Source organism: Vidua macroura, chromosome 9 (genome assembly GCF_024509145.1).
Source record: "Vidua macroura isolate BioBank_ID:100142 chromosome 9, ASM2450914v1, whole genome shotgun sequence".
In the NCBI taxonomy this organism is placed as follows: domain Eukaryota; kingdom Metazoa; phylum Chordata; class Aves; order Passeriformes; family Viduidae; genus Vidua; species Vidua macroura.
This window is the reverse complement of record NC_071579.1, coordinates 28036536-28062140: the sequence shown is the minus strand read 5'-3', so window position 1 is coordinate 28062140 and position 25605 is coordinate 28036536. Positions and strand designations below refer to the sequence as shown.

The following is a 25605-nucleotide window of genomic DNA, read 5'->3' as shown; positions in this document are numbered from 1 at the left end:
GGTTTTGACCTGAGGAGTGTTCAATGGGTACAACTCATTGGGAAGCAACGGGAGCAAGAGATAAAATCCTGTGCTTCCTGGCCTCCCCTACCTGTGCGTTTAAAGCCGTATATTCAAAGCCCATAACCAAAGTGGTTGTTTCCCTGAGACTTTGCCCTCTTTGCCTCAAGTCTCTTGGCTCTGAACGCCGCTTTCAGCTCGCTGCCCTTCCCCCGTTCCAAAGCTGCACAAAACTCAGGCCGCATCTGGTGGCTGGGTTTGTTACCCATTGTCCTGGTGGTTGGGTTTGTCACCCTTTCTCCTGGACCGAGCAGCAGATTTTTAAGATGTTTCTGCTCCGGGTGACCAAGCGGCTCTATTGTAGGAAATCACCACAGCGGAACGAGCAGGATTAAAGGGTGTAGCTTTGCCTGGGCAGCCTGTCTGGGGAGGAGGGCCCGAGGCTGGGCTGGTGACTGCGAGATCTGCCGTTTGTGCAGGGGCATTGAGCACTCGAGCAAAAATGGGGTGTTGCAGACAAAGACCAGCTCCAGGTTTTCAGTTTAACACACACACAAGATGCTCAAGAGAGATTTTCTGTCCTTCTCCGAAAACACCCAGCTGATGAGCCCGCGCTGCTTTTCATCGTGCTGGGTTTGATGCAGGTCTTGTGTTTTGCAGGCAATGAGTGACAACGAGGAGGACTGGCTGGCTCTGAGGCCCCAGGAACCTTCTCCATCCCAGTGCTGCGGCAGCGGCTGCAAGCCCTGCATCTACGATGTGTACGAGAAGGAGCTTGCACAGTGGGAGAGAGCCAAAGCAATGCAAGACAAAAGCCTTCTCATGGGAAAGAAGGAGCAGGTCGATTTCTCTTCCTCGCATCCTGGAGCCTGTGCTTTGATCATACTTGTTTGAGTGTGGGGTGGTGGTGTTGGGTGAGGATGCAGGGATAAATTCAAGTGGTGCCTTAAGAGAGGGCTGTAAATGCAATTCCCCAAAGTCAGCCTTCACCCTCCCCCTTGGCCACTCTCCCTGCTGTAATGTGATTTTCCAAGTGTAGAGTTCTCCCTGGTGTCGCATTACAGCTCTGGCTCTGCAGATTCTCCTCTCCGAATTTCCTCGGAGAAGCTTTGTTTTCCTCACCTTTCTCATCTTTGCCTGATTTTTAGACTCGTATTTTGATACCGAGAAAAAAAACTGCGTTGTGTGTGGTCGAGCAGTTGTCTTCAGAGTGCAGTTTTTAAGCCTGTCAGTGCCCTTTTACATTAGATTAACTATGCTGGGTCAAGCAAAAAAGATCAGCTGAAACAACTGACAATATTTTCTGTTCACTGTGGCCATCAGCAGGTTGCAAAGTTGTCCCCAAAGCAGCACTTGGCTTTTTTAGCACAATTATTTCTGTTTGTTTCCAGACGTGAGGAAATGATCACAGTGAGTCATAATAGGATGACCTTGCTGTAAGGTATAAAAAAATGTAATTTAAAAAGGTGGTGGTGGGGAGAAATGCAAGATCCCAAAGTGCATGCTGCAGAACATGATAATGAATCAGCAGAGAGCTGGAATTTGCGCCGGCCCTCAGTGTTTAATATACGTCCTGAGTATCTCTGGCACTAAATGAGCACACACGTTTGCTTCCAGAGAAAAATGAAATAATAAAAGACACCATCTAACCAAGTAATTATTTATTGTTGTTCTTGCAGAGCAATAATTCAGAGCTGAATCCAGATACATTCACTGCATTCAGCGTGAGCTCGGTGGAGCAGCTGACAGAGGACACCTACCAGTACAAATTTGAATTACCGGGAAATAGCAGCCTGCAATTGAGTTTAGGACAACATATCGTGTTAAGGTATTGTTCTCTGTGCTAGTTAAACAGTCTGCATTATGTAACCTAACACGTAGGGTTTTGTCAATAGACAAAGGCTTCATAGCAGGCAAATCATGATTTCTGTACCTCCACAATGACACAGATGAAAGAGCTCGTGAGCTCACTGCCTCTACTAATTCTATGGTAAAAGCTGTAGTTTTCTTCAGCATTATCCCTGCGTTGGTGGCTCAGAAAGAACTAGGTTAAGAAAATACATTTGCAGAAAGAAAGATTTAAAATAATAGATCTTACAACAGATTATTTACTCCACTGTGTTGGAATTAAGACAATGAGCTGCACTTGCCCCAGAGCTGGGTATTTTAGGCCCTGTACCTTGGGGTAACTCAGCACCCCAGTAACCAGGCACTGCCTGACTGATTTCTAGCAAAACAACCCTCCTGTGTAGTTTGCTGCTTGCCAGAAAGGGGCCACTTGGGGAAAGTTTCTGTCTCTCAGCCATCTGTGGTGATCATTGCCAGATAGAGAAAGTCCTGTTAGGATGCCATTGATGTGCATCTGTTGACGTCCCTGGTACGTTCAGGGCTGGTGTGTGCAGCTGGCTCTGCTGACAGCACACGCTCCTCCCTCCAGCCCTGGCTCATCACACAGCACAGAAAAAGGTTTGGTCACTTCAATCAATTCCCATGGTCAGTAGCAAAGAGCAGGGTGGATAATTCCATGGAAAGGGAGGACTTACAGGAAAACACAGTCTGTATTGACAAGGCCTGAGGTCAAAGCTGTGCCTTGGTTTTTGTTATTTGATTACCAGATGCTGACTGGATGCAGAAAGTGACCCCAGCTCAAAAGGAACAGCAAACTTAAGTGTTTTCTCTCCCCTTTGCCACTCATGCATGTTCTTACAAAATCCCTTTCAGGGGTGTGTCCAGGAGTTGGATGTGGTACAGCTGAGGCTACCACTGGGAAAACAAAAGGTGCTGTTAGCCATTAAGTTCCCCCTGGATTTCTGCCTCTGGAAGGGAAATGTTTTGTATCTGTGCACAGGCTGGGCCAGTGGGCAGAGGACCTGTCTCCCAGAGAGCTGCAGGAGCCCCCCAAATGTCCCAAGTCACAGGGATTTTCTGTTTCTCTTCTCAGAGGAGTGGTGAATGGTTTGGAGGTCCAGAGAGCCTATACTCCAATTAGCCCCAGGAATGCAGAAGGTTACTTTGAAGTTCTAATTAAAGTAAGTAAGCCTGGACAATATGCATTAGAGTATAAGATGTTTTCTTTAGGAACCAAGCATGCTGTCAGTGTTTCAAGTGAGACTGTCTCAAATCCCTCATGGACTGTTTCTCTGTTGTTTTGAAGCGTTTTTGCTTTGCTGATAAAAATTGCAGTTTTTCCCACAAAACTGAAAGCAGAATAAGTTGACACACAAACAAGTGCTTTGCAGCAGAAGCCCTGGGATCACCTGGGAGAGCCCCTGGGATGGAAAGATGTGTCCATTCCACTTCTCTCCTTTCATTTTGCTTTTTCAGGCTGTCTTTGAAATCACACCCATTTGTCAGCCCAGCTAACACTGATTTTGGGAAATGTTTGCTCTTATCCTCCCCTCTGTATTTTACTTGAAGAACACCCCTCTGTCAGTGGGCAGCTGCCCCTGGTGTGCAGAAAGGGCTCTGGAGCTGCAGTCTGAGAGGGACTTTGTGGCCCACAGGGCAGAGAGGTGTCCCATAGGCACAGGCTACATCTGTTGAGGTGGACATGGTGGCAGAGCCCATTTTGACAAATGTCCTCACCTTTATGGAGTCAACCACAAAAAAGGCTGGTTGAGTTAAAAAGGATTTTATAGGAGATTTGGCTAGAAATTTGTCTCATGTAAGTCTTCAGGGTGCTCATAAATTATTGTTTTGTATGGCAAATACTGACTTGAACATTTTTCCAGTAGTGCATCTGTATGTCTCTAGGGACTCCTCAGGGCAGACACAGACTTCAGTACAGGTGTGAAATTCAGAGTGCTGGGTATCCCAGGTGGCTTGCAGAGAAGGGCCACTTGTTCTCTGCCTGTCTTCCAGGATTTCATGTTTCTGGGGTTTATTATGCATTGTATGTTCTAACACAAACCCTGCTCTTTAGAAAAGTGAACAGCTTCTCTAGGACACCTATGGGAGGGTCATTTCCCCATTCTTGTGGCAATTGGTGTGTGGTAGGGGAGAGAAACGTTGCATTAATAGGATACATTCACAGGATGACTGTGAAATTTCATGTATAGCGGCTCATTACTCACAGGTTTTGCATTTCAATAATAATAGTAATGATTGTAATGATACCTTTCCTTTATATAGAACCTTTCTTCCCAAAAGGCGCTATAGTTATTCTTTGGCAGTGACAAAAGAGGTTGGTAACACCCAGTGTAAAGCAGCCATTTTTATAACTCACTCTGTAGGTTGTGGTATATTTCACACTATTGAGGCAATTTTGGAAAGTAGTATATTATTATTACTATGCAATCCAAGCACTGTTCAAACCTTTCTGTCTCCTGTTATTATGGCATTGCATTTGTGATACTACAGTTAAGAGTGAGGGAGTTGCCATTTACAGAGCATAACCCTCTTTTTGAGTGATTTTATAATGTTAGGGTTTCTCTTCATGTAAAACGGGGTGTGGACGTTTTCCCCCAGGAGATTTTTTTTTTTCTTTTTATTTAGAAAAACTCATTTTAAACCCACTCAATCACTTTTCACTTCAATTTTTTTTTTTTTTAATAATTTTGGTGAAAGAAGGATTGGTTTAGTTTCCATTACCCCTGTCCTTTGGGAATAGGTAGTAAGTGAACTTTTCTGCTCTTGCCTTGGGTTTCCGGATGTATTTGAAGAAGGGAGGTATAAAATTTGCTTCTCTGAAGCAAATGCACACTCTTTGCATGAGACTTAGCACCTGCCCAGAGCCCTCTGAACATGAAAGAATTCTGACAATAACTCAGAGCCTGGATGTGTGTGTGATTTACCTTTTGAATGTAACAACTGGTGCTAATACTTCTTCATATTTCAGGTTTTAAGTGAGAGGCTGGGAGAGGAGGAGCATCTGTGTTCTTTCTTAGCTAACACTGCTTGCAGTCACAAGCACAGGCTCCCTCACTCGCTTTTTCTGAGCTGCTTTGTGGTTCACCAATTTTGTTTGCCTGCAGTGCAGCTTGGTGGCCAGCCAAGGCACTGGGGTGTGGAGCCAGGCTTCTCTCCAATGCCTGTGCAGGAAATACCCCCAGATACACTTCTTTTGTGTGGGCTGGAGTTGCCAAGGGCTTGTATCACATCCCACCTCTGACCCCTGGTTGTGTTGCTCTTCCCCAAGCTTATCCTATGAGACCCATTGTGTGCTGCAGCTTTGGGCTTTCAACTCTTGCTGCTTGGGCCAATCCTGGTTCTCTGGCCACATCCCAGACCATGGCCACTCTTTTCCTCACATTTCTCTCTTAAAACATTCAGTGGTCTCACATTTAGGGCATGGGTGGCAACACGACTGCTTGGACAAGCCCTTCATTTTCCAACCTCTCGTCCCTTCTCTGTTTCCAGCAAGCACTGAGCCTTTCTCCTCAGTCATGAGTGAGATCAGCATTCCTGCAGGCAACAGCCTGGATAATGTTGTTTGTGCCTGGTGGAAAGTGAAGCAGGTTTTTGCTCCTGTTTTTCTTCCATGGGGCCAACATTAACATATTCTTTTGGAACTGTGGAGGCATTCCTCAGCATCCAGATGATCTGGTCTGAAAACAAAGAGTTTTACAAATGAGAAACCTGACTTTGGGTCACTAATTGTATCAGTGCAGCATCTGAGAGACTGAAACAAAGCAAGAGCTGTGCAGTGTTTATATAACTAAGAGTACCCAGAGGGCATTTCCAGACCCCCATACCCTGAGATTTGGAGAACACTTGAAGGCCTGCACTGTGCTTTGCATTCAAGACACTCTTCTCTGTGTGCTTTGTAAGCAAGAACTCTGATAAGCTTTTTCCAGTTTTGGAAATTCAGGCTGCGTGAGAAGGGGGTTGTGTTTACATTATAGTCAAGCTGGAGTGGTTCCAATATGATTTAATTTAAATGTCTTTGTTTTGGGTATAACTTTGAGTTATTTTTCAAACAGATCATTCTTTCTTTTTTAAATACATGAAATGCTTTTTTGTCCCCTTTTCGTTTAAATGTAGATAACTTTATAATCAACTTTAAGCTGGGAAACTTTCCAATGGAGTATAATTATTCTTTTCTTTTGTGCAATGTTTTTTATTAGTGCTATGAAGCTGGGCTAATGTCACAATACATAAAAACGTGGAAAAGAGGAGACGTGGTCTTTTGGCGTGGGCCGTTTGGAGGGTTCCCATACCAACCTAATAAGGTTAGTTCCTAAGAGCCATAGGATGCTTCAGCCTGTGGCAGCAAGCTTTGTTCAATACTCTGAAGGGAAGACATCAATTTGATTACTGTTTTCATGATTCTTTTAGAGACTTCCTGGGTTACTGTACAGTGTGACAGCATTAGTAGTCAGTTGGAGCACTTTCTTGAACTGCAGAATATTTAAGAGGGAAGAGGAGATGGATGGGAGGGAGACAGGAAAATATTAGCGAGGCTCTGTGTTCATCACTTGCATTAAGAGTTCCTGATGTGCCTAAAAAAGGGAACTTTCTTTGCACCAGCAATGAGTGTGGATGGGTTTTTGCCTGATTTGACCCACATCTCTGTGTTGTGACTGAGTAGGGGTGAAGGGCAGGTGTTAATCTTCTCCTCTCTCGGGTATTCCCTGAGCTGTTGAGGTGTCAGGTCGCTCCCCAAACGCTGATCCCACCTGCCAATACCAGGCTGGCTGCAGGGAAAGGCAGATCTGGTTTCAGGGGGAGGCTTCTCATACACACTAATTCAGTTACTTAATTCTGACCTTTCAAATGAGGAGCAAATTTGAAACACTGGTCATAAAGATCCCAAGGCCTTTTGGGGTTTTTGGTGGATTTGTTTTTGTTTGGTTGGTTTATTCTCCCCAACAAAAATAAGTAAAATCTGAGTGGCCAAGCTCTATGCAGAGCAGTTGTGTCCTGCTTCCTGACACACTTGTTTCCTCCAGAGGACATTCAGGATTTTACTTTGCAGCAACCAAGAGAAACCCAGGGAGCATTTCCAGTGGAGGAAAACACACAGTGGGTCAGCAAAGTGTACTGCAGAATTGAAACTGAAACATGAATTAATTGAAATCAAGGCTAAAGTTAGGGTAAATCATATTTGGGTAAAATCCAGTTTTGTTAGATCTGATATGTAAACTCTTTAAGTGCTATCTGTAATCCTTTGCAGAAAAACACATTTTGGGATCTGAATTTACCAGTTCATGACCTTCTGGTATGTTGTTTCTCAAGAGACCCTTTACCAGGGTGGCAGCAAGAGGAACTGACCATGAGCACACCCATTTCCACCCACCACAGCTCATTCCAAATTCTCTGTTTTGTTGTTAGCATGGAGAACTCCTCATGCTGGCCTCTGGCACCGGCCTTGCACCAATGATTCCCATCCTCCAGTCCATAACAGATGATGAAGAGGATGAAACCTTTGTAACTCTTGTTGGCTGCTTCCCTACCTTTGACAAAATTTATTTAAAACCTCTTCTGCAGGATTTGGCTCGGTACTGGAATATTAGAATATTTTATGTCCTAAGCCAGGTAAATAAATGGATATGAAGTGTGTTTGTGTGAGGGTTCTGTGTGCTGGATGAGCCTCTGCCTCCTCCACTTTTCCATAAGCAAGAGCTTATTTCTTTCCCAGTCATCTGGCCTAATTTGTGATCCAGTAGCTGCTGTTCTTAAATCTGCTACATGTACTCACACTGCTACTGGTCTGGAGAATTTTGGGGAATGGCCATCACTGTTCTGCTTTGCCTCCCTGTTCTGTTGGAATGGACCTGCTGTTCTGTAGTCATTGTTGGTTATTCTCCCCCATTTCAGACAGTTGTTGTTGCACCTAAACAGCAAATAAGCTGGTTTTTTTCTTCCTAATGCCAGTGCCTTAATCTCTCCTTATCTTCCATTCTTTGCTCGTGGCTAGAGCTCTCCTCTGGTGTGCTAGCACCGACTTCCCAGCAATTATTTTTCCTTGCTGACCCATTTTTAAACTTCTAAAAGTTGTCTCCCTCTCTGTAAAATTTCTTTTCTGCCACATTCATGGGATGAGGGCATGCCTCTCAATGGTCTTACATGTTGAGCAGTCTTTTTCATTTCCATTTGGTCCCAAAGTTGCCCGTGTTCTGCATGGATTTGGTGGTTAAAAATTATTTCTGTCAGAAATGAGGATTCATTGCTGGGAGGATAGAGAAAGAATTATTTATGCTAAGGGAGTGAATCCCATTGCATTTTTAGTTTCTCAGATGAATCATTTCTTGTATCTCTCACAGTGGAGTTGCCTCATACATTCTGTTCCACACGTGGCCTTGGCAAGATGAGATTTGGTAGAGGGAAAAGTGCTGGTAACTTGGGCACCTCCTCAGCTACTCTGTAGGAGCATAACCATAATTGTCTCTGGTGACACGGCTTAAATACCCTTTTCAGGGTGTTTAAACTCTTTGACTGCTGTCTCAAGAGCATGAGGAGGTCTTGAAATTCAATCAGCGAAGGGCACGAAACCCACCTGACCCCTGTCAACACTGTCTGCCCCTCCTCTCTCTCTTTTTCCTCTTCTCTTAGCAGGTTTGTGGTAGTCCAAGGCTGGCTCATGCATCCTCCCTCTTGGGATTGTGTATCTGTCTGTATTTCATTGTGCTGCCTGTCACCACCACATCTGAGCACCTTCTGCTCCTGATTAATTGCAGCAGGAGTCCCTGCTGGATCCAGCACCACAGGAGCTGACACATCTCATGGGATCAGAGCTGTCTTTGGAGCAGAGCTGGATTCTTTCAGTTTTGGTCAAGGGAAATGGGACTGAAAGAGACTTGGGAATGGGAGAGGCAATGGAGAGGAATAGACTTGGGATTTGGGAATAGGAAAGGTGCCCTGGGATATGGTTCTCAATGGAAAAGGTTCTGCAGCATTTATTACACTGTGGTTTTGTTCAGTCCCCTCTGAGTGAGTGGCCGGGTCCTGTGGCAGGGAAAGATTTCATCTGGGCTTGGGAAGAGGAATGCAGCTCTCAGGGAGGGTCAGTGTCACCCACATGGTGTCACAAAGGTGAAAATCATCCTGTGCACCACTCTGAAGGGAGGAGGGAGATTCAGTTCTAGGGAATGTTGTCCTTTTTAACATCACACACAGCAAACCTTTTACCTTTCCAGGAAACTTCACTGGAAAAACTTCCTTGGAGCTATCAGGAAAACACGTACACTGGTCGTCTCAATGAAGACTTGATGAAGACAATAGTAAATTCCTGTCGAAGAAAGCCATTTGTATTAATTTGTGGCTCCTCTGCATTCAATGAAGATATGAGTAGATACTTGAAAGCTGTAGGAATTGAAGAAAATTCCTGTTTTGTCTTTTAGCAGTACGTTCCTGACCTGAGGAACCTTAGGCTGAGCCTTGGATGTCCTTCTTTCTTTGCAGACATTGCACAAAATGGGCCTGCTCAGAAGACTCTGAGCAGCTATTTGTTGATCCTCACTCCAGGGTGTTTTAAGGAGCAGGTGGTATTCCAGAGTGGCTGGTACATGGTGTGCCACCCATACCTCAGGGACCTGCATGGCAATTTTAATGGAAGTCTTCAAGTGCAATTTTAACAGAGACATCTCCTAAGGGGGTATTAGAAAGCATCCATGCACACAGCTCTGCTGTAACATGAGGATTGGTGACTTGCTTTGCAGTCTGTGTTATTCTGCACTGGCGTTGTGCCCTGTTAGGTGTCCAGAGGAGAGTTACAATCCTCAGGGATCTTTGCCAGGCCAAGGGGATCACAGAGTTGGGATCACTTTGGTGCTGTCGTGTGCAGGCTGATGTCAGGCAAGTCCCTTCAAGCTCACTGTGCCTCAGTTGCCCCATTGTACATTAATACAGAGGAGGTGGCACTTATCTCTGAAAACAACCATTCCAACTATATATGGAAACAGTATCCACAAGGATGGAATGATACATTCTGTCTAGTGAGAACCTAGGCAGGCTGAGCTCCTGCCCTGGCACAGCCTGTGTTACCTACCCTGTGCTTAGCCCTTGAAATGCTACCTGGGGACACAAAGAGCATGTCCTAAATCTGGGAGAGTGTGGCTGGGTGGTGGCTGCTGTTTGTCAGGGAGGATGGTTATTTGCTTTCTGCGTCCCCTAAGTGTTGTATCATAACCCTGGCTCATTAAATTGAACCTCTTTACAAATAAGCAGGTGTTTGATGTTGTCACAGGACCCTCTCAGGTGCCTGAGGAGGTTCCCTAAGCATACAGGAACACCACCTGAGGAGGGAAAGCTGCATGGAGTCTGCTGGGGTGCTTTCCTGTGGGGCAGGGAGCAGAGCCGGGGAGCTGCCTCAGGGATGGCAGCCTGGCACAACACACAGCCTGGGCACCTGGGCCTCTTCCTCTTTTTTTCAGTCCAAAATGCTGCTACTTCTCCTCTGAGGTATGTGCTATCCACTCTTTTATCTTTTCAGACTGGTGTGTTTAGTATCTACACCTGGAAATACAACAGTCCTGCACACTTTGTGTTTTTCTGTTCATTCCCAGTTCATCCTGTGTTGGGGTTTTCCAGGCTGTGTCAGATGATTATTGCATTATCATTCATGCTTCTTTTGTACCTGTGTCTAACACTACACCTTACAGAAAGAAAATGTAATTTGTTACACAAAAAACACAGCGTACACTGAAGTGGTGGCTTGATTCACACATTTGGGAGGGAGTGTAAGTTCCCTTTGCACTGCTGAGATTTGTCTCCAGTTACCAAATGCCTGGAATTAATCAAGCATAGCTGCAGCTTTCATGTTAACTTCCTTGAAGACAGGGCTGACAAGAAAGCCAACTTCCAAACCCAAACTGGGGTTCTGGTTTTAAAGGCATGGAGATCCAGGGAAGTTGTCCATTGTCAGTCCAAGGCAAGCTCTCATCTCCAATCCATGCTGTGCTTTAGCCTCCCTAAGTCACTGTGTAGTGAAGGTGCTTCTTAGCACACAGGCTGATAAAATAATGAGATGCTTTCTCCAGTTACTCTCCCTACTTTGGTCTTAGCTAGGAATATGGAGAAAATATTTTTTGTCAGATATTAAGTATTTGAAAACCTTGCTTCTAGTCCTCTAGCTTTAACTATTATGTCTTTTTGAGATTTTGCTAAAACCACACCCCACCTTTTTGCACAGGCCCAAGGTAAAAAACTTCACGCTTGCCTTGGAAAAGCGCCGGCTTTCAGCGTGAAAGCTGGGACTGTTCCTTTAAACACAACCCCAATATGTCTGGGTATTTCAGCACATATGGGCCACGATGGTTAAACCCTACCCAGCTGGTCCGGCCGTTCTGCCGCGCAGCTCCGTCTTTGTTCGTGGCTCAAAGGGAGGGTGGTGAGAGACGGAGCAAGCTGTGAGTGCTGCGGGTTGCCATCCTGCAAGGGCGGGCTGCGGCCGAGCGGGAGGAGCGGGGCATGTCCCGCCCGAGGGGACAGGGGCTTTGCGAGACATTCTCCACGGGGGAGATGATGTCCTTGGAAGCAGGAACTCGAAGGAGGCTTTAAACCGCCCGCGGGCACTTTGTTCTCTATTTTCTGCCCTTCTCTCCCTTCCCCCTCCCGCCTTTTGTTGTTTCTCAGGCTGGCTCTAACACGAGTCCCCTCATCCCAACCATCCCCCATGGGGACAGCCCCTTTCAGAGGATGGCGTGGATTTCTGCAAACGCAGGGATGTGGAGTGGAAAGGCTCTGGTGCAGAATATTCCTTGCCAGGGGAAGATGAGAGGTTTCCTTCCCTTTGGAGGCCCAGAACCACCCCGTGGTGGCAGTTTCGTGGGGAATCGGTGTCGGGGCTGTTGGTGACTGGGGCATCTCTGGAGCTGGAGGTGTGTGTGTGAGCTCGGGTGGGTGGTCGATGCCCAGCCAGGGCAGGGGCTCACGTCCTGCCTCTCCTGCCAGGCAGGGGGGTGCTGGTGGGATGCTCCTCATCTCTGGCTGCCCCCAGGAAGCCCCTGCCACCCATGCAGCACTGTGCAGGGCAGAGGGGCTTTGCTTCACTTCCTTTTTTCTTCCTCGTGTGCAGCCTAAATACCTTTTTAATTTCATCTCATTATTTCCTGCCTAAATAATTCCCGTTTCTCCTGGGGACCGTTTTTAAACCTTTGATCTTCTCTGAAGTCTCACAGTCCTGATCACGTCCTTTCTGTTTAAATGAATCAAATGCCTTTTTGACTCATGATTTATAAATTTGCCCACAGAGGAACAGAGGCACACCTTGAAATCACCCACCATATCTGTGGCTGGAGCCAAAGTACCCTGGCCTGATCCAGAGCACCTTCCAGCCATACCTCTGTTCCTGGCTCCTCTGCTTCCCTGCTGCATGTCACTCTCCCCCTGCCTTCCTCTGCCCTCCCACCCAACGCTTCAGCTGACAACCGGGTTGTCTGGGCACAGGCCCAGCCTGGAATGGCCATCCCCGGGTCAAGAGAAGGGTGAATGTGCTGGTGGTTGATGGATGCTGTCCCCTGGGAGCGGGGCACAGCTGCTGTGCTGCACAGCCCCGGCCCCCCATCTCCCAGGGATTGCTGATGCAGAGCACAGCTAAGGGCAGGGAGAGGAGCAGCTGTGCAGGTACCGGGGTCCCAGGCACTGACTTGGTGCTGAGGCAGTGGTGGAAAGGCTGGAAGACAGTGGGTGTTGCCCAGGATGGATATGATGAGGATAAACATGTTGCCCCATAGTGCAGTGATGCAGAAGTCAGGGAGCACTTTGTTCCTGAGCCCAGGAAATGGTGGCTGGGAGAGCTGAGCACTCCTCCGGGATGAACCAGGGTTGTGGCAATGGAAAATACCCAGGAGAGGCTCCTGTGCCATGGCCAGACCTCACCTGCATCTTTGCTGTGTGGGCCCACACTTGTTGATGAGGACAGACCTCCTCTCCAAGCCACGAGGGAAGCAGCTAATTAAGCTCTGTAATGTTCCTGGGATGTCAGCAGGAGATGTGCCAGCGCTGCAGCATCTCCCAGAGCCTGCACTGGTGCAGGATCTTCCCAGAGTGCCCAGGGATATGGGGAGCTGCCGTGCTCCTCCTCATTCTGTTGTGCTCTTAGTCCTGGTGCTGGTGGTGTGATGCAGTGCTCAATGCCCCAGGACAGAACCCAATGTCCCCTGCCTCAGCTGGGCTTAGGATAGCGGGCTTCTGGCTGGGATGTCCCAAAACTCCCAGCAGCCCTTGGCATGGCTCCAGCAAGGCTGGGCAGTGGGGAGAGAGCCTGTACAAATATTATTGTTGTTGTTATTCCCCATAAATGTATGCAGGCACTTAACGACCTTGGCATGGAGCACTTCCTGGGGATTCATGACCAGTTGGTGTTAATGGTCTTTAGCTGCACCTCAGGCCATCAGCTCCTCCCAGCCCATCATTAATCCACAGGAAATGTCTCGGGCATCGATCCTCATTGCTTAATTAATAAATGCAACTTGCCTCCTGCCTGAGATTTAGAGATACTCACTGCTTCTCTCCCTGCTGCTTTGAAGGTGACTTTTTTAGCACAGGTCCCTCACGCTGGGAGGCCCTCGTGGGATTTTGTTTCCTGGCATTCATGTGGGTGTGGGCTGTGGCAGCAGGAAAGTATTTTCTCTCCTGGGCGGGAGGGAAGGAACTGAGCTGCTGTTGGGTTTGGGATTTCTCCAGCTAATGTGGCACGGCACAAGGAGCACATCTTTCCCACCAAACCCAAAGGCTTGCTTACCTTCAGCTGAGTGCATCCAAGAGCCTGGGCGAGAAGTAGCGTGAGCCAGCGTGGAAGAACGTGGCAATTCTCCAAGGCCTTAGCAGGTTCTATAATAATCAATGTTTTTTGCCCATGAGTCACAATTCATCTGTAATCTTCCTCGGGGGAGGTGGGATTTGCTATCTTTAGTGCTCACGACTGCTGCTTTCCCGGGCTGAGCATCCTGCTGAGCCTGGACTCCTGCTGCAGGGATGCTGACCTGGCGCAGAGACGCGGCCGCGTTTCAACCCTGCTCCCTGTTTCTCTAGCCCTCACCACCAGCTGGCTTTGTGCAGTGGGTGCCGCAGTATAAATCATGTTAATTCTGAGATGCTTTTCCGCGGTAAGTCTGAAATTCCCATTTTGGTTCACTGGCTTGCCTGGCGAACTAAATTATTTTCATAGCCCCTTAAGGGCGTATTGTCAACCCAGACTTATTGCCGTTATACACCATTTCTGAAACATTAATATCTCTTCTAAATATAGTGTATTGACAAGGTATCTGGTATAGTGTAAATCCTTGGGACATTTGATCCAGATCATTAAAACTGAGTGAAGGAAGGGAGGAATAGATCAAGTTACCTTGCTGCTCTTAATTCAAACAAGTGATGAATTATTCATTCCGCTATTAATTCTACAGTCCTCCTGCTTTTTATTTATTTCTCTCTTTATTTGTTTTTTTCCTCCCAGATAGACAGCTCCAAAAGGATGCTCGGGCACTGGTGAGGGGAGATTTGCCTGCTGGAGGATGGGGTGCACAGGGCTGGGCTGTCTGGCAGTGCTGGCCATGCTCTGCAGAGCTCTCGGGGATGCTCCCAGCAGAGGTAAGAGCCTGGACCCAGCTCCTGGTGGGCTGGATGGGCACCCATGGTTCCTGAGGAGGGGAGGGCCATTTGCAGTGCCACAGTGGCTCTGGGGTGCAAGTGGGCTCCAGCTCTCCTGCAGGGAGAGGGGCTGGCTCAGGCCAGGGGCAAGGAGCTGGGATCTGGAGTCACTGTTGTGGTGGCAGCAAGTGTGGGACACTGTTCTGTGCTTGGGTTTCTGCTTCATGCTTACCGTACTGAGGAGTGCAGGTAGGGGTTGTCCTGTTGTGGTGTACAGGTGCTTTGGTGAAGGGTTTGTTAGCTTCTGGAGTTGCCCTTGCCTGTATAAATCTTTATACACATATACATTTATATGTGAATGTACGCATGTATGTGTATGTGGCAGGCATGCAATTAATCTCTCACCCAGATAAAAGGTTCCCCAGGATGCAGGGCAGGGTTAGCAGATGACACAGTAATTCAGGGGATAGGGTGGCCCAAGCAATCCCCCATCCCAAAACAGCAGTGCCTTTCTCACAGAAGGGCTGAGCCAGAAATCAAAACCCATCCCTGGCCCTGGTACAGGTGCTCCTGAGGCCACACCACTGCCCTGTGGTGCCTGCTCATCCCCCACGTACACCCCTATGGGCTTTCCAGAGCACCCCAAGGCCCTTAATCCGTCCATCTGTCTTCACTGTGGCTACTCACCTCCCCCACAGGCTCCCCCCTTGGGTATTTATTTCAACAACTTTATTCCTTCAGTACCAGCCCCATATTACTTCACTGCCTATCCCTAGTAATTAGCAAGGTGATTTTAGATCTGGCCAGAAACACACTCGTGGTGCTGCATCCCACACATCCCAGGACCCCCTTGCTGGGAGGTCACTGTGCCAGTGAGCACGATGAAAAGCAATGTGCACAGGCTGACTATTGATTTGCAATATACTTGGCCCAGATTGATGGCAGCGAATGCCCAGCCTTGTTTGGGAACCCACACATGTCTCCTGGGGGCTGTGCAGGGTCTGCATCCCTCCCAGACATGATGTATGTTCCCCCTGTATCAGCCTCTTCACCCCAGCCCTAATCAGACCCAGGGGCAGGTGACAGCCGGCCCCTCTCAGCCTTATTTTATAATAACCATGTCTCAGTATAAAGATTTCATTAGGAAATCGATCCCTACATGCATAACTCATTGTTCAGCACATTGAGCCCTTCACCCCTGCTTCTCCCAGCTCGAATTCTCTGATACCACCCTTATATGGAGGGAGTTGGGTCAGTGGGAGGCTCAAAGCTGAAGGGCTGGGCAGCTGGGGCACCACCGAGCCTGGTACCACTGAGCCTTTAAAACTCACTCCCAACTTCCTTTTTCCCAGCCATAAACAGGTGGGGATGCTGTGCTGGCACAGGCAGGACAAGCTCAAGGGCACAGCTGAGCCCTGCTGCAGCCCCCACAGGGCAGCACGGGGAAAAGGGAGGGATGAAAGGTGATGGGGGCACACGTGCCCTCCAGGGAGAGTGGGTGGACAAGCCCAGTGGAGTTCTGCAGGATGCTGGTGTTCTGGTACTGTGATGGTGGGATGGAGCTGGTGTTGTGCATCCTGTCTCCATTCTTTTAGGCTTCCCCTGGAAAGGGGACATCACACCCCCTTCTGTGTCCCCCAGGCATCAAATGTGGGGGAGTACTTTCAGCACCCTCTGGCAACTTCTCCAGCCCCAACTTCCCGGGGCTGTATCCCTACGAGACAGAGTGCACGTGGCTCATCGTGGTGGCCGAGGGCTCCTCCGTCCTGCTCTCCTTCAGCCACTTCGAGCTGGAGTACCATGACACCTGTGCCTACGACTACCTCCAGGTCTACAACGGGGCTGCCCGGGACCGGGGCAACCTCCTGGGCACCTTCTGTGGCCACAGGCTCCCGCCACCCTTCTCCTCTGCCTGGCACGTCATGGCCGTGGTCTTCCACTCCGACCGCCACGTGGCCAAGCGCGGCTTCGCCGCTGCCTACAGGAAAGGTAGCAGGGAGGTGTGGTGGTCGCTGAGCATCCCTCCATCTATCCTCTCCCACTGCCCTCATCATCCTTGCCTCCTTGCAGATGCCTGCGGTGGGCAGCTGACAGGGCTCTCTGGGGAGATCACCAGCCCCCGCTACCCCGAGAGTTACCCCAACGATGCCGAGTGCCGCTGGAGCATCGGGGGGGCCAGCGGGGGTGGCCCCCTCACCCTGGTGTTTGCTGACTTCCAGATGGAGGGGGGCCAAGGCTGTGGCTTTGACTACGTGGCCCTTTTTGATGGCCCCACCATCACTGCCCCCGGCCTGGGACGCTACTGCGGCAGCGCCCGCCCGCCCCGCACCGTCTCCTCCACTCCCCACCTCCTGATCATCTTCAAGTCGGACTTCAACATTGGTGGCAGGGGCTTCAAAGCCCATTTCTACTCAGGTACGGGGGTCTCAGGGTGGTGGGGCAATGGGAAGGATGTGGGGACAGGCACTGGGTTGGGCTGGTGATTCTCTCCCTCCCACATCAGCAAGAAGAGATGATCACGGCAGGGGATCCCTTTGGGGAGAGCCCATGAGATGATGTTGTGGAGTGTAAACCACCACACAGTGCAAATGGCATCACTGTGGCTATCCCAAGCCCTGGGTTGCCCTCTTGTGCAGGAGTCACCCTTGCTCATGCCATTCCCTGGGGACATGGGTTGCTCCTGTAGGACTTTGACTGCCTTGGGAGTTTCCATCCCCCAAAATTGCTAGCTGTCCATTGGCCACACACAAGGCTGGGAGCAGTGAGGTGAAGGGCAGAGCATCCCTTAGCAATAAAACAAGTGATCACTCATCCACACCCAGGAGGCTTCAGGTTTGCTTTTGATTGTTCCTTTCCCCTTTTTCCCTGAGCAGGCGAGTGCCAGGAGGTGTTCACCACCATCAAAGGGAATTTCTCCAGCCCTCAGTACCCCAACTTCTACCCCAACAACCTCGAGTGCCAGTGGAGCATCCAACTGCCCCCGGGCTACCGGGTCAAGGTCTTCTTCCTGGACATGGAGCTGGAGGGCCGGAGCAGCCTGACGGGTGGCTGTGACTATGATCACTTGTCTGCCTTTGATGGTGGCACCGAGAATGGATCCCTGCTGGGCCGGTGGTGCGGGTGGGAGAGCCTGGCACCCGTCACCTCCCGCAGCAACCGGCTGCTCCTGGTCCTCCACACCGACCGCAACACGGCCAAGAGGGGCTTCTCCATCTCCTACGTGGGAGGTAAGGTTCCATTTGGGTGCTCCTCAGTGCTGTGGTTCCACTGGGACATGCCTGAGACCATGTAATTTCCAGAAGGATCATCAGTGCAGGTTCCTGTCTGCAGGAGCAGATCCCGTGGCTCCTTAGGGGTGGGGCGGAGGAAGACGTGGCGAGTGAGCTGCACGTTATGTTTAGTATTCAGGAGATGCTTTCCAGTTTCAAATTCATATGTGTCTGCCACTGCCATGTTCCTGTTCCTCTCTCAGGGTGTGAGGGAGAGAAAACCTGGTGGTTTTTAATGGGCCAAAACCCCAGAGCAGGTGACCAGCTCAAGCATCACAACCTTGTTCCCCGCTCCCCTGGATGCTCCAGCCTTGCCAGCACACGGCTGAGCAGGCAGGAATAAACTGTGTCTCCTCCTCCACTGGCAGCAGCACGGGAGGGAGGGCAGGACCCCCGGGGCACAGCATTCCCAAATCCACCCGGCCAGCCCTGCCTGGCACACCCCTGCTGCTGACCTGCCTTGTCCCAGCCAGCGTGTCTGGCATGTCTGCAGCTGGTGGGAGGAGCAGTGTGTAACCTTCCTGCTCTATTTGCCAGCCTTTGCACCTCAAACGCCAGCAAATTTATGGCGTTTGTTGTATTTCAGTATAATTACATCCGAGCTGACCCGTGGGTCAGGCATGATTCAGCCAGGGGCAGCCTATCCAGAGGCTGGGGCCAGAGCAGGGCTGCTGGACTGGCAGCACAGGCGCTGGGGACGCTGGCCCTGGGTTTTATCCCTCAGCTGCAAAATCCTTCTTCACTTCCAGCACAGCAGAACAGATTTGGAGGTATGTGGCTCTTGGAGTTAGAGATGGGATAGGGTTTAGTCCTGAGCCTCTGCAGCCTCTGGAGGGAGAGAGGTAGTACTGAACATCTAGTAGGGCTGTAGTGTGCACTGCAGGTCTGTCCCTGTCCATATCCTGCTGATTTCTCACTGCTTTACAGCTGTGTGCAGGGAGAAAATCTTGGTGTCACTGCTCCAGAGGGAGCATCTATCTGTGTGCAGACAGATAGATGGGGTGCTGCTGAAGAATGGGGGTGTCCCATCACAGAGAGGGGTGTGACATCTGCAACTGCCCAAGGCTCCTGCATCCCCTGATACACGCTGCCAGATGAATGCTAGAGGAGGACAAAGGCTTGGATGTGAAACTGAGCCTCCCTCCACAGAGCTGAGCGTGCTGGCTGTGTTTGCCCAGTGATTCCAGCATCTGCTTGTGATTAATGCCCTGCATGTCACACCCAGCTGCCAGCACTGCCAGGAGAGCGGCTGCTCCCACTGGGCACACCAGCCTCTCCCTGCCAGCAGCTTCCTCAGGAACCCACAGAGGCAAAGGGACACCTCAGTCTCTGCATCCACACCCACAGCCCTTCAGCCATGCATGTATTTCCCTTTCAGGCCCACCAAAAGACAAGGCTTGGGTGGGGCACGTGTGATTTATGGCCATTGAAATGAAAGCCTTCATGCCAGGAGAGAGGATCCACTTTCTCCTCCTCTTGATCTAATGCACTTTAGTTATTTGGTAAATCTTCTAATGGTTTTATAATGCACTAAGCGAAGCAAAGTGACACTATTTTTTTGTATTGATTTTATTGCATCTTCCCAGTTTCATAAGGCTGAGATTCAGAGGGAGCAGGAATAATTCAATAATTCATATTGCCCAAGTGGTTAGTTCATGCTGAGCAAGGATTCACTTTAAAGAGGGGGGTATTTTTCCTCTCTGCTTCTTTCCCTGTGTGGATGCTTTCTACATTCAGAGAGGCCAAACACAGTGCCAGAAGGAGAGTGATGGAGAGGGGCTGGAGTCACCATTGCCTTGCTCTTCATCTTGGCATCGTGGGCAGCCCAACAGCAGCTCCCTCAATACACTGCTCACCAGCTCCCCATCAAAATTAGCGTTCTGAGGACAGTGGAGGACTGCTGATGCTTGGAACTGTGCCTGAGCTGGGCTGTTCCCCAGGAGGATGCCCCAGGGCCTTGGACCCAGCTCACCCTTTCAGGAGGGCCATGTGACAGCCACGAAGCTGCCTCACTCCAGGGTGTGCATGGGGTCCCTCCAAGATATGTCTCCCCTGTTTCATCAATGGAGTGTCTCTTGCAGAGGTGTTGGAGGATGCAGGGGAATTCTGTGCCCATGGCAAGCCATCCACAAAGCTCTTGTTGGTCTGGTCCTGGGCAGCAACTCAAATGTCCTGCTGGCTTTGCAGTGATGGAGAGAGGCAGTGACAGCAGGATGGTGTTGCCTGTAATGGCACTTATGTGTCATTTGGAGACCCTAGAAGGACCCTAGGAGGAGGATGGGGTTCAAGAGGGTTGATGGTGAGATCTCTCCCTTGGACAGAAAGCAGAGCAGCGCCTGGGAGCCATCCATAAGTGCCCTTGGCATGGGACAGGGCTAAAATACTGATATTGATTGCTTTCTGCATTCTGGAGGTAGCTTTTTTCCTGAAAGCCCCCCACACGAGTCCTACACATGCACCCTGTTTTCTGTCCCAACAGTTGTGCCCATGAACGTCAGCTGCACCCGGACAGACTTCCACATCCAGATCCCTGTGCAGTCCCTGCCCCAGCTGGAGAGGAATAGGATTTATTTGGGGACCCCCTCCTGTGCAGCCCAGGTGGTTGGCAGGAACTTTAAAATACACACCAGGTTCGACACCTGTGGCACTGAATCCCAGGTAAGTGATCAGCACACCCTCCTTTACAGCAAGCTGTGTAAATGGTTAGCCCTGTGCTGGCTGCAGAGAGGTATTCCCAGTCCCTGTCACATTTTCCCAGTAGATACTGGCCTGATTCCTGGCCAACCCCTCCACACCTCAGCAGTGAAAAGGAGCTGCACAAAGCCCTGATGAGCCATGTCCCTTGTCTTGCAGAGACGCAACAACACGTCTGTCATCGTCAGCACCCTCTACATTGATTTTTCAGTGGGAGACCAGGAGGACATCCACCAGTACGAGGTGCAGTGTGAGCCAAAGAGGAAAGAAGCCTCAGTGACCCTTATTGCTGGCCCTGATCCATCCAGGCTCAGCCAGGCAGAAAACCTGGTGGATGCCCAGAAGTGGGAGGGGGAAGCAATTGATGCCCGTGAAATCAAGAGCCAGGACACCAGCGACATCGTCTTCATCAGCATCTGCATCCTGGCTGGGCTCCTCATGGTCATCGCAGTGGTGGGGCTGGTGCTTCTGTAGGATGTTCCTTCCAGACTCCAGGGATTGCAGACCCAGTCCTGCCCAGGGCAGAAAGGCACCTCAAAATCCACCCTCACCCCAGGGCTGAGCCCTAACACAGCTGACCAAACAGAGACACAGCTCTCAGGCCCTGAAACTGAGCCTGAGCCCAACCTCCACCTTCTCTTAGTGCCTGAAAAATCTGGGCGATAGGCAGCCATTTCCCTTCCCAATTTGTTTTCCTCTGTCTCAATCTGTCCATTTGGCTCAGGAATGCAATTCCTGTGCTCCCTAACTCTTCCCGCACCTGCTTCAATTTGTTTTCCCTGTAGTGCTGCTGCTTTCAGGAAAGAAACGTTGTTTGCCGATGGCTGCAAATCTTCCTGTCAATTATTTCTAGCTGAATTCTTGGAGGTACAAACCATCCCCAAATGTAGCTATATTCCCAACAAATGTTCTCCATGCTCCCAGCCCATGCTTGGGGGGGAACTGTGGAGCTGTGTTACAGGGATCTCCACCTGGCACACACAGATGTAGCTCATGTAGGTGCTCCCAGGTGATGTTTCTGGGTGTCTGTGGGTGATGTGATGCATTTGCTGTGCCCTGGAGCTCCTCGTTTGATCTTCTCAGGTTGTCTCACCTTCTTGCAGGACTCACCTGAGTGCCTCAGCCACCAGCAGCTGGAGGGGAGGAGAATAATTCTCTTCTCCTCTGTGTTTTCCTCCTTTCCAGCATATCCAGGCATCCACAGCTGTGAATTCTCTACCAGCATTACTCCTGAAGTTTGAAAACATGGGCAAATCCTGCTACAGCTTGGGGAGATGTCGGAGTGTGGAGGTTTTGGTAGCCCTGTAAAGACAACCTTGGCAGGAGGGGCTGGGACTTCAGTAACACCAGATCTCTCATGGTCCCTGCAGAAGATAAGCTCAGCACCTGAGAGCATGAAAAGAAGAGTCCTGTGATCATCTGCCCCTCTAGAAAACTGGGGATCCTCGCCAAGAGCCCTGCTAGACGGCTGAATGACCTCTGCCTGCCTCTTGTGCCACCCCAGCACAAAGGACATTCTCCTTCAGCATCAAAGAGGGGGTGGCTGTCACAGAGCAGCCTGTGTTCATCCCTGTGGGTCAGAGCCAGAGTGTGTCAAAGCCACATGAAATCTTGCTATGGAAGGAGGCCACCCCTCCTCCTCCAGCCTTAGTGAAACACACTGCAGTGCAGAGAGAGATTTTAAAGCATCCCAGTGTGGTCATTCAGGGGCACAGCAAACCCCTCGTGCTGTTAAATTCAGCATTTAGCCAGGACTGGTAGAAGAGTCCCTTTGGTGAGAGGCTGCCCTGACTGATGTCCTGCTTCCCTCTGGGACAGCTCTGTTCATCAGGGCATCAGAGGAAGCAGCAGCAAAGGAATAGGATGATGATTGAGCAGCTTTTCCTCCTGGATTGCGCCAGCCCTGAGAGAGTGTCTAGGGAGGGAGGAAGGCACAGGGCTGCGCATGCCTCCTAACGAGGAGCCTTCGTTATCAGAGCCCGGATTGATTTGGCGTTTGTTGGTGCAACACATCGGCAAATGCGAGATTTCCGAGGGAAATATTTGCCAGCACTGTTAAGCTCCATTAAGGGAATGTTTTGAGAGCCTGTTGTGTGCAGAGATGGTAAACAAGGCCAGCCTCCCCCGCTGCTTGCAAAGCCTCACTGCCGGTTAATTGCTGGGTATAGAACTGTCAGCTTGAGACCATAGTTACAAGATTTGACAACTGAAAGAAACTTAAAGATATAATTAACCTTCTTGGTGGCCCAGATTTTGCTGAAACAGGTGAGCACTGCGGCTGCTCGTGCCTGGCAGGGAGCCCACAGCACCCAGCAGCATCCAGCCCTTGTCTGCAGGACAGGCACTCCTTGCCCAGCTGGAGCCTCCAGAACCCTGTGATTTGCAGGGGAAAAGGCTTTTCTGGATAGCTCTTGGTGTTGCACTCAAGTAAGGAGTTGGACCTGGTCACCCCAGGGAGGGTTTCCAGCTCTGGCTCCAGTTCACAGCCACCCAAGCATCCCTGAGTGAAGTGCTCCCCTGCACACATCCCTGTGGATGCAGGACTGGTGCTGTGGGAGCAGCTTTGCTCGAGTCAAGGGGATCCCTAGCTGCCCCAAGTCTGCAGGGTATTATCCAGGAGTCATGGACAGGGTGATTAATGCAACTTGAATGGCTCCAAAAGCCCTTTACCCACTTGTTTCTGATGGCATTCACAGCTGCATCTGCCACCAGCAGTGAGCCGCTCAAGCCAGTCATCTCACTTGGAGCAAGGAAAGCCTCTGGTGCTCACCAAACACCAGCCCTCCTCAGCCTCCAGTCCTCCTTCACCATGTCTCAGCCTCTCCACTAGATTTAGGCATCTGGTCTCTCCCTGCCCTGCAGGAATTTGCTCACTGGCATCCTCTGTTAAACCAGGTCTTCCCTGACGTACTGCCAGTAGCTGGGGATGGAGCCCAGCAGGGGAGGAGGACTGCTCAGGTAATTTCCTGAAAAAACCCTTCTTCTCATGCAAAAGCTGCTCAGATGAGTGGCAAACAGCTATCAAGAATCCATCACCAGCACTCCTTCCCTCCACCATGCCTGTGGTCCTCACACATCAGGCCTCAGTTCCCCTCCTTAGTGTTTGCCCAGTGCTTCCCGAGCAAGCGGGAGAGCAGCGGGCACGGGCAGTGCTCCCGTTGCCCATCTGATTATTTATTTAGAGCACGATGGCTGGATTGAGCCGGGCTGGATGCAGCCTCCCCATTTCCTGGCTTTGCTTATAGACATGGAGTCGTGTCTCCCTGAAGCGAAGGCTTGGCTGTTGTGCGGGAGGGAGAGCCTCTGTTATCCCTCTGCAAACGTCTGCCTGCAAAGCCAGTGAAGAACTGTTGGAAAATTGTAGATCATAGAAAACAGGACTGCAAGAACCCCCAGGGGATCAGTTGGTTCATTCCTCTCCTTCCCTGGGGAGATCGCTCCTACTGGAGAGAAGCTGTGCTAAAATATCCGAAAAATCTCAGCCATGCTCTCTGTGTTTTCTCTATTTACCAGGAAGGTTTTCCTGATGTGTCACACTGTGAGGGTGTGCTGCTGGGGGATGTGCTTTTGTGCTGCTGCACTGGACAAGAGAATGATGGTGGAAGTGCCCCAAAATGGGCACTGCTCCCTCTGCCCAGAGACCCTGGGCACTGGGCAGGACTGGGCATCCCACTGGGGAGCCCAGCAAGTACAGGGTGTGTGATCCACCCCTTCCCAGGCAATTTATTCTATGTAACGTTCACTGGAAGTGAACTGTGGTGACACTCACGGTCCTCCATGGGTGGACCTTCCCCCACTGCTCTGCTCAGAGGGTTATTTGGGTCTTTTCAGTTTTTATATTCTAATCTCAGTCGGGGAATGAGGTGCTTGTGATGGCCAGGGAGCCAGTGCTGGAGCTGAGCCCATGACTGAGGATGCTGGTGGTGTGCATCCTCTGCATCCTCTCCTCAAACATTTTTGGGTAATTTAACAGGGACTGGCCCTTGGGCAAGCACAAGGGCAGTTCATGGGCTGGAGCAGGGTCAGGTTTGCTGCTCCTCAGGGTAGTTTTCTTGGGGGTTGGTGTGTAAGGCCAGGAGGCCACCAGCCACTTTTGCCATCGAGCCAGTCATGGCTCCCCAGGAGCTTGGCACAGATAGGTCAGTGGGTGTGGTTTTGGGTTTTGTGCTGGGAAGGATGGAGCTCACAGGTACCTACTGGAGACCCTGGCCACAGTGACACAGAGCCTGCCACGAGGGTGTCCCTGCCTTGGGGATCCAGGTACCTGCTGGAGACCCTGGCCACAGTGGCACAGATGAGGAGGCAGTAGTCAGGCAGCCCAGCCATCTGGGAAAACATAATGGATCAAGCATATGGACAATTAAAAATGCAATGACGGCATTTAGCAGGAGTTGTTTTCCAAGCTTATTTTAAGCCCAGTTTCCTGATCATCACAGCCCCGGGGACAGCGAGGGCCCTGCTCGTGGGGATTTTGGTGTGTGGAGGCTGTGCTCGATGATGGGTGGGAGAGTTCACAGCTGGATTTTGAGTTTTTTACAGTCATGTCTTTGTGGCAGCTTTGGGGGTACAGATTTGATCCTGCCTTCTTCCTCTGGCTGGTTCTGCATGTTGCAGCCCTCCTCCCCCTCCTCTTCCCTCTCTCTGGGACAGGATGCAGTGTTTGCAATGTGAACGTTCCAGCTCAGGCAAAATATTGGCCACAGCAGAAATGATTTTGGCTTATATATTTTTCTTGCCATTGGGGCTGGCTGTGCTAGAGGAACAGTGTTTGTCCATTAAAGGAGCACCCTTTATAGCAAGATAACTGCTTGCTAGATAATAATATATAATTAACAAGGATCATTCCATAATCTAGTTTAATTGACAGAGACCATGGATGTGGTTCAGGGGACTGCCAGCACAAGAATTGGAGCATCATTAATTGCAGTGTAACCCTGGCATGGGCTTCCCTTTTTTTTTTTTTTTTTTTTTCCTTACTGTGACATGTCAGAGCTCCTTTGTGTCTCAGTTTCCCCTCCTGTGGGGTGCCAGTTCACCCATCTGAATGTTGCTGTGCCCTGCATGGAGGAGCAAGGTTTTGCTGGTTGTGGTCAACTGGGCTGGGGAATTCCCTCATGTGTTTCCCTCCCTCTACCTCTTCTCTTTTGCTTCCCTCTGTCCCTCCACTGCTCCA

The 25605-nt window shown here is 50.1% G+C and overlaps 1 protein-coding gene across 5 annotated transcripts in view; it reads left to right on the top strand.

The window, feature by feature from the left end:
* The window catches only part of LOC128811542 (NADH-cytochrome b5 reductase-like), a 29510-nt gene extending 5630 nt beyond the window's left edge, over nt 1-23880 (top strand). For 3 of the 5 annotated variants that reach the window (XM_053985233.1, XM_053985232.1, XM_053985234.1), the window contains exons 2-10: nt 661-840; nt 1680-1828; nt 2942-3029; nt 6066-6170; nt 14340-14469; nt 16111-16884; nt 17343-17696; nt 20218-20396; nt 20592-23880. In XM_053985233.1, the coding sequence (XP_053841208.1) occupies nt 664-840; nt 1680-1828; nt 2942-3029; nt 6066-6170; nt 14340-14469; nt 16111-16884; nt 17343-17696; nt 20218-20396; nt 20592-20906 (2271 nt within the window). In that variant the 5' untranslated portion in view covers nt 661-663 and the 3' untranslated portion in view covers nt 20907-23880. Of the gene's footprint in view, nt 1-660; nt 841-1679; nt 1829-2941; nt 3030-6065; nt 6171-7272; nt 7477-9077; nt 10415-14339; nt 14470-16110; nt 16885-17342; nt 17697-20217; nt 20397-20591 lie in introns of those variants that run through there. The other 2 variants (XM_053985235.1, XM_053985236.1) reach the window with 2 other exon arrangements.
* Nucleotides 23881-25605: the final 1725 nt, after the last annotated feature.